Below are 8,961 nucleotides of genomic sequence, written 5' to 3'. Positions count from 1 at the left end.
ATGCCCACTTATATTGACCAACTTGAACGACGACTCTGCTGCCAGCCTGTGCCTCTAAATATATCCCTTAACCTTCTTCCATGTAAATGAATTATTACAACTGATACTCAGAAGATGGAATCAATAGCAAGGTGCACTGTTGTAGTGGGTGCAAAACTATATTTCACTCTGACAATGTCCCAGTTGTCTGCAAAAGAGATCCAGTGGCGATGGAAGATGCAGAGAGACATTTTGTGTCCACCTAGGGGTTTCCTGAAATAGATGGGACCTCCCTTTACCCATCTATAATAACAAAAGCCATTTAGCTTCTTCATAAATATTTCTCTAGAAATAAGCAAATATAACATGTTGTGATGCATTACAGAAAGTAGACGAGGAAAATAAAGAGAACTGTGTTTTGGATGTGTACAACAGTAGTAAAATGGCAAACTGATGAAAGGTTTTTCATACCCTTCCACACTTCAAAGATTAAATTAGATATCCTGGCATATTTGTGATTTTTACATGCACACTAAGGGTAGTTAATGACAACATATTGCAAGTGGAAAAGTCAAAGGCAAAGGTGTGAGTGTGATACATCTATTAGAGCACCAATGAAACCACAAACAAATGCTAGCTTTTGGACCATACAGGCCTTCATCCATCTTGTCTGTGGATGGTGCAGTAAAAATTAAAGATTTTCCAAAAATCATGGGTAGAAGTCTAGGCCAGATTCAAAAGGGAAGGCTGCAACATTAAGCCAGGAGTGCTGGGCTTAAATTAATTGTTAGAAATAAGACTGCCAGCCACTCTGCATTCCCCACCCTCTTTGCCTTACATTGAAACAAAAGTTCCTTCTCTTCGGCAACATCAAAACGTAGCAAACCTATCAGAGAAGTCAGGAAAAAATACAGTTTACCCACTAGTTAAGCTAATAACAACCAAATTAAGAACATGACCTAGCGGTTGGAGGAAGAAGGTGACCTCAGTTGGCCCTCATGCTTGCAGGTGTATGGAATGAAAACTACTGGGGGTTTTTGCATTTTTGGGGGGGGGGTGGTCTAATAGATGTATCACACACACCCCTTCCTTCTCCACTTGCCTTGGGATTGTATACAAGGACCACATGGCTTTCCTCCTGTATGTTGCAAGTTGAAGTGTGGGGACTTGGTGTTTTGGGGGGTTATGATTCTTAAAATTCCCTCAGCAGTCCAAAATCATAAATCTGCCTGCCTCCAATTGCAAGGTTCTTGCCCACAAGCTGTCTGCAACATGCCTTTGCGGTCCTGAATTGGGCCATGTTAATAAGCTGATCACAAGGCTGTGCTAAGAATATTCAGTGGGATGTTTGCCTTAACAGGAGATCTGGTTTTACTGAAAGAGGAGCTGAACGTCAAATGTAGTCAGCAGCATTTATTGTCAACAAAGGCAATTATAGGAATGGGAAGCAGGGCATTGGCATTTCACAACTATGTGTGTTAAAGTGAAGAGGTGTCAACTTGCCCTTAGATCTTCAGCTTCAGAAGATCCAGGGAAGGAGGCTGACATTCAGATTGCTCCAATACATGTGTGTGTACACCACCAAAACATTAAAAGGCATTTCTTTAGCAGATTCCCCTGGTGCCATAACAGGGCAAAGGTGGGGCAGTGTTTTACCAAGCTGACCCTGGAAAGAAGAATTTACCTTTGGTAAATAGAAATCGTTGGAGTGTGTCTGTTCACTTTTCCAACTTGGCATTAACAATTGTTCTGCAGCATTGCTCTTGACGGATCTGCTCTTTTCCCTTTTTACATAATTGCCTGATTTATAGATATTCTTCAGTTTTTACAAAATGAACTTAAATACAGAGAGCACACAAAAGTTTGATGTGGTTGTCCATGCCTGCTAGGACAATAGTTCTAACGCAGGCTGTGATTTAAATGGGGGGAAAAATCTAGTATACAATAAAATCAATGCATTTAATAAAATAAAACATTTATTGTCCCTGCTAAATTGCATGCATCTCCCCTGACCTATTCATTTGTTCAGAGTCATGGATGAAGTCTCTTGATCTGATTATACACAACAGTGGTTGAAACTAGAACTAATTGATCAGACAAACGTATTTGGGGGGTTTGAATTAATTGGCCAGGCTAGTTTTTTCTCTTTTGCTTCTCTATCAAATGACTTATATATAGTGTCTTTGGAAAGAGTCTTGGCTGGTGCAGGTAGTTCTGCGATCCCAATGTAATTTTTTTTAGCTATCTTTGAACTGGTGGTGATGGTATAGGCATTGCTTCGGTAGCATTTCATGGAGGACATGCAGAAGATCTCCTTCATCCCTCTCCTGAAGTTGGCATTATACACGGAGTACAAGGTGGGCTTTGAGGCAGAGGAACTAAAGGACAGACATGTGACTGACACAAAAACCAAGGAGCTCTTTCTGTCATTTGTCTCAAGTGGATGCCAAAGTTGGACCACATAAAATGGGAGCCATGACAGCAGAAAAATTAGATTTAACATGAGAAACATCTTGATTGTTTTCACCTTTGTCCTTGGAACAATATTCATTGTTCTTCGAACTGTTCTACCATCTGTTCCTATCCTCCAAATATATTTGATGACCTTTTGATAAAAGAGAATGATAAGAACTGACGGGATCAGAAAAGCCACTGATAAGTGGATGACACTGTAAACAGTCCCTTCCCATGCATGTGGAGGGAAAAAATTACAATGATTGTCCCAGCCTGACCTGAAAAAAAAGAACGCCGGAGATACCAGTGCTGCATTGAAAATCCAGGATGCTGTAATCATTTTCTTGGCTTTTTCCCGAGACACTTTGAAGCTCAGTGGGTAGACTATAGTGTAGAATCTGTCCACACAGATGGAAAGCAACACATAAATCTGAACACCAGGTGTGAGATACTGAAAATATCTGACTAGCTTGCACATCATGTTCCCAAGCATCCATCTCCCAGAAGCCAGCTGAAGGAGCACAAAGGGCATGCTCCCTACACTGATGAGTAAATCCGCACAGGCCATGGATACCACAAAGTAATTGGTAGTAGATTGGGCCCTTCTGCTCCGGTGGATCACCAAGCAAACCAGAGAGTTTCCAAAGACAGAGAGCAACCACAAAGGCCCAAACAGCAGGCTGGTGGCTACAATTTCTCCTGGCATCAACCCAAAAGGTAAGGCTGTGATGTTTTTCCCAAGCCCAGGTTCCTTCATCTCATTGCTTGTCAGAGGATTTAATACTTCTACATGATGGTGTTCTTGTAGGAGCAGACCTGAGGTAGGAGTGAGGAAAGGCGCAGCACTGTTATCCATGTCATGAGCAAGCAACATATTCAAGTCTTTCCTTTAAAGAGCTGCATGGAGAGAGCGAGACAGCCAATCATTAGGCAGAAAGAACACATGCTTTGCTTTTAAATGCATATTCGATTAAGCCCAGCTAATACACAAATCTTTTGCTCCAGTTCAAGAGGGTGTGTGCATAGTAAGTGGAATACAGAAAGAAAGGACCTGCTTATCACCTGCATGATAATGGTGAAGATGGAGCAACACCAGAGTTATTTGTTTTGATCCTTAGCTTCCAGAACATCTGTTTTCATGGTCACTGATTGGGCCACACTGTCTAACAGTAACTGTGCTCACTGTAGAATTCTGGAAGTTTTAGTCCACAAAAGTGATGTGTTTTCAAGCTTTGAGCAGGAATAATCATGGCTCATATGTTTGACATGTAATATACCAGGAAGATGTCCTGGGATTGGGGTTTTCTTGTGTGTACAATCAGAGTGAAATAATACATGTATTGTACCTCTCAAGCTGACCTGCTCCAGAATATGACATTCATTTATATTACAGAATACTCACTACCTGCATACATTTCACAATTTTCATATTTGCTCCTGAATAAAACTTGAATCTTTACATATGTGCTAAAATTGTTTTAATGCAGGATATGTAAGGACAGCTGTCTTTCATCTCCGAACATGGATTTTTGATAAAGAACAAAGAACCTGATCTTCTCTCCTTTTGGTGATATGTTTCAATATGCATGCTGATTAAATGAATAAATATTAACATTTCCTTACATTGGGATGTTGAATTACTTTCTGTGGTTTTATTGTAAATTTAATATTTTAAGTGTGTACTAATGTTTTTATCATCTTATTAACTGTATTGATTTGTAGTGCACCACTAATATTTTTTAAAACAACAGTGGTATGAAAATGAAATAAAATAAAATAGTTATAATTATTATTGTAACATATACCAGTGCTAACCAGTCCATGGCAACTCGTTAGGCTAGGATTAAGCCCCCCAAAATTAAAGAATCACAAGCCTATTAAAAAGCATAACAACAACAACAATAATAATAATAATATTAAAAATCCTAAAAGAATATTTTCATAGTTCTCCTTCAACATCCCCCATCACAAGAAATGTTGCATTGCTAATAATACTGAGACCTGGTTATAGTTCTCTCTCTGGGGATGTGGCAGATGAGATATTAAATCTCATCTGCCACACATGAGTTTTAGATATGGAAGTCCTCAATAATTTCCTTGGCACCTCTTGTTAAAAGGATCTCTGGTAGCCAGGGTGAGATCTTCAGGTGACACATGTCGATGGTAGAGGAGGTTACTGGGCTGAGCCAGGCTTCCACTCAGATGTCTGTCATGGGGCCTTCTCTTCAGCCTACTGGAGGCTTTGGATCAGATGAGCAAGGCCTGACCCCTTATGAGGCCTTTAGCTTGCCAAAGGGCCATGGATACTGCCACTCCTATTGTATACCAGAAGTTTAACTGCCTCCTCATGCCTCTAGCAGGGTACTTACAAAGCCCATGAAATGCTTGACAGGACAAAGATGTCACCAAGTGGCCTTTATCATGCCAAGACATGTCACTGATCTGGTGGTCTGAACATTGAAGAGAGATGACTGGAAAGGCAAAGTTTAAGATGAACAAATACAGTGACATGCTGTAGCAATCCATAAATGAATAATGGCAAGATGATGCTTGGGGGACCCTGTCATTATACTGTATTCATTTCATGTTAAAGTAAGCAGGCTGTGTCTCAGAGCATGCTTACATGGAATCAATAAGACGAAGCCTTTCTGCCTTTGCCTAGAGTGCACTGTGGCAACAGTTTTCCTTGCTCCAATATGCCATAATATCAACTGTCTCTAGGAAAATGCCAGGAGAAATGGTTAGATCCTGAGATACATAGATACTCTATACATAAAACAGGAATTCTGTACATACCACTTGAGAATAAATAAATGTCACCAAATTTAAATAGACTTCTTAGTTATGCACATAATAGCGTTGCACAGTTATTGATAATAACCTAGATTTAAGTTCAGCACAGTTGCTGTATCCTTGAAGTATCTGAACAGGAGACATCCCTTTCTCAGCTCTCTTGGTGTCTGAGCTGAAAGCATAGTGCGCTGACTCATCAAAGATACATCATTTAGCCTTGGCAAAAATGGTCTCCTTTTAGAAGTATGTTCATAGGCATGAGATGCTTTTTCTCCAGAAGAATATAGAGCAAGGTCAAGTTGCATCAACTTTGTCATTGAAATTCAGCATCATTCAGCAGGTTTTAAAAATACATTAACTGAATTAACATAGACTGAATCATGGTTGGCAATATTGTTTTTGGTTCCCAATGTATAAAGGTGATTTGTAGCAAGAAAAAAAAAATCTCCAACAGCCTGCTTAAAATATTGTTATTTATTTAATCATTTGTTGACAGACTCACCCTCTCTGCAGCTAACACCCTTCAAAACCATCTAAACATTTGGAAAGCATCTTGTGTTAATACGTTCCATTCACTGAGTATGTATGCATTGTGTGAAGAAGTACTTTCTTTTAATGAGAGAGAATTCCTAAGTTTCCACTTAATTTGAGGGAAGTTTGTTTCCTTGAATGTTTGAGACTTTTTTTAATGTACTAAAACCAATTCTTTCTGGGCCTGATCAGTACATTTCAGTGTTGCATCATAAACCCGAGGGTGATGACAGGGATGTCTAATGCTAGCTTCAGAACACCATCAACCTATCTTTGAAACAGTGCTGTTTAGCTAATTTTGCTCAGCCTTGTGTGACACCAAAATTTTAAAATCCAAAATGGCTGCTGAAATCAACATAACTCAATTGAAAAATTAAAATTGAAATACATACAGCATTTCATAATAACAATAATGAAGGTTTTACGAGAACAATACAAGCTCTGTTATCTTAGAGCAAATTGCCATAGCTCCTAGTTGATTTTATATCTGTTTTCATGTTAAATAATTATATGAAAGATAGAAGTGAAATAAAGCAATGGGATTCCATATCTATTTTACAGAATACAAAGAGCTCTGAATTAGTTTGAAAGTTTGATGGAATCTGTACCAGCAAAATGTATAGAGGTATATTACTAGCATACAAAAAGAATGAACAAAATGTAAAAACTAAACTCCTAGAGAAAATGTTGACATTGATAAATCCCAACCATTTCTTAGTCATTCTAATAAAAATCTGTCCACTTCATAGCTGTCATGAAGGTATCTGTCTGTAATTTCATGGAGTTGAGATACATAGCTGGATAAGACGGCTTAGGAAGGTAATCGGAGCTTCTTGGATTTCTATTATGTTACTGAGAGCATTCCATCTGAGAGAGATTTAAATCAAAATTGCTTTTTGAATTGGGGTCTATTTTCCTTTTTCTTTTTAGAAATTGCCCCACTCTACTGTGTCAAATATTAAGTTGAATTGGATGGCCGATATTCATCTCTAGGATTATCTTTTACTAGCAAGTGTATGAACAGAGCCTCTGTTTTGTTATGTTTTGTTATTTCAATTTTGCTTTCAAGGAAATCTATCTTTAGTGAAATCTGCAACTGTTTAAGTCAATGTTTTCTAGTAAAATTTATCATATCTGTAAGGGTTCTTACATGTACTCAGGGACTAGTGATTTTATTAAAAAAATTGGGCACATTCATAAGAAATTAACTTTCAGGAGGAAATCAAAGTACAGCATTCTCTATCCTAAACCTGAATACTATTGTCATTGTGTCCTTTTGCTCTCTGCCCCTGGTAGTGCAACATGAATTCTGTGTTATGCACATTGAAACTTGTCCTACATATAGGAGCCATCCACTTAGATGCAGCAATCTTATCTTTGTACACAGCTGTGCATGATGGAATGCTAGCAACAGTGTATGGAGTCATATTATTTATCCATTTGTCCAATATTGTCTACTCTGACTGGCAGCACCTATCCAAGAGTCTACGTATATTAATTGGAGATATCAGGGAGTGAAACCGGGACTCTCTACATGCAAGCTGCACAGAAAAGCAACAGAACAACAGCTGTGAAACATTAAGGCATGTTTCTTGGATAATGGAAGAAGGAAACCTACCTTCGTGTTTGTACTTACAACTATCATTCAGAGTAAGTCTCTGTGTTAGTTATGCCTTAGATTACATTGCTTCAGAAGAAAAATCATTCTTGCATCAATGATATCAATGCAGAATACTGGGGAAACATGACTGTCCTATTGATTTTAAGGATTAATAGCTGTTTATATGGAATAAATATTCCAATGCATTTTCCTTATTTGGATCTACCTTAAAAGCAGCCTAGCAATAGTCACAAAAAATCCCAAACCATAATTAGAAGGAAAATACATTTGTTCCAAATCAGTAAGGAAGCTCTCCTCTATCACAGCATTCACAAGAATGAAGAACAGAAAATTGACCATACCTGCCTCTAATCATAATCCAGAGATGAGGCGAATTTTCCATTAGGAGATCTGGATGATATAACATTCATGATAGTGGTATTCAGAAGCACATTCAGAGTTACTTTGAAATGTCCTACATTTGGGTATTAATTCAGTTTAGGTTTTCATACAGAAGTACAATATATTGTACATTCTTTTCCTGAAAAGAGAAAATGAGAATGTTTTGCTCTGGGCTCACATTTGGCACCCATCCCCCATTATCCTCCTAAAAATGATCACATGGGAGATAGATCATGTGGCTTCCTTCTTTCATGACCTGACAATCAAGCTTTCTTTTCCATTTTATTTAAATGTTAACCTGCGCCTTAGAGTACCCGTTTGTTATGCAACAGAATCAATTCATCCTATGAAAATATTTTGTTTCCAACCCTCTACTTTACTGAATAGTTACTAGCAGTAGTTACATCGGACAGCAGGACTCACGTATTTCAGTGGAGCCTGCTTTTTAATACATGAAGGGCAAGAGAAATCTGTCTTTCCTCCTTGGGTAGTAGAGGACCTTTTAGAATTCATTTTGACAGTTTAAAAAACCCGCAGTACCATGGACAGCAACACAGTTTTTTTGAGGGCAGCTAGTTAATAACCTAGTATTTGCAGCATGTGACTCAAAAGCAATTGCCACCCTGGGGGATCAATAATTTCATTAAGTCTCTGTAGCTGTGTTCCTGCTTTTCCTGTCACCCCTTCTCGGTGCACAGCTGGCAGCAAGAATAAATGTACAGAATGCATCATTTCAGGCTGAGTGCTACAAAGCAAATGAACAATGCTCATATAGACCTCCTTACCTTTGCAGTCGCTCTGCTGGGGAATATTTCTGCTGTTGTTTTTCTCCAGGGTTCTCACTGCTCATGGCACACACATTGCCATCTCACCTCAAATGCTTCAGATCCTGGGGAAAGACAGAAATTAGGATGGTAACCTGCAGCTGTCTCATGCTGACGTCCTGGTTGCTATGGTGCTGTGTGATTGTTGAAGGGGATTATTTTCTTCAGCAACGGTCACCATGGGGCTCCTAGCAATTAGAAGAGGGGAGAGCCAATATATGAAGATGCATATGGTGGGGATAAACAAAAGAAGACATTTCGTTTCAGTGACACTGGATTTCCAAAGCAGACTCTTTTCTTATGGTGAAAACAGAGAAGGCTATAAATTCCATCCTTAAACTCCATAATCTCAGGATATGTACCAGATTCAATCTGATA

At 38.7% G+C, this 8,961-nt stretch overlaps 1 protein-coding gene and 1 long non-coding RNA gene across 2 annotated transcripts; one reads left to right on the top strand and one right to left on the bottom strand.

The window, feature by feature from the left end:
- Window positions 1-1,937: 1,937 nt before the first annotated feature.
- Window positions 1,938-8,747, bottom strand: GPR19 (G protein-coupled receptor 19). Its single transcript, XM_073000915.2, has 3 exons — window positions 8,545-8,747; window positions 7,720-7,898; window positions 1,938-3,330 (listed from the first exon to the last, which is right to left on the bottom strand). Exon 3 carries the CDS (start codon window positions 3,305-3,307, stop codon window positions 2,072-2,074), a length of 1,236 nt encoding a protein of 411 aa, XP_072857016.1. The 5' UTR covers window positions 3,308-3,330; window positions 7,720-7,898; window positions 8,545-8,747; the 3' UTR covers window positions 1,938-2,071.
- Window positions 2,676-4,232, top strand: LOC144589474 (uncharacterized). Its single transcript, XR_013545599.1, has 2 exons — window positions 2,676-3,150; window positions 3,921-4,232. It is a non-coding gene; the product is annotated as an uncharacterized LOC144589474 (long non-coding RNA).
- Window positions 8,748-8,961: the final 214 nt, after the last annotated feature.

This window comes from Pogona vitticeps, chromosome 5 (genome assembly GCF_051106095.1).
Source record: "Pogona vitticeps strain Pit_001003342236 chromosome 5, PviZW2.1, whole genome shotgun sequence".
Classification (NCBI taxonomy): domain Eukaryota; kingdom Metazoa; phylum Chordata; class Lepidosauria; order Squamata; family Agamidae; genus Pogona; species Pogona vitticeps.
The sequence above is the reverse complement of the archived record's forward strand: the minus strand, read 5'-3'. Positions and strand labels throughout refer to the sequence as shown.

Bases quoted from the DNA above. Each gene is read 5' to 3' on its own strand.
- GPR19 (XM_073000915.2), bottom strand. From the start codon at position 3,307: ATGTTGCTTGCTCATGACATGGATAACAGTGCTGCGCCTTTCCTCACT.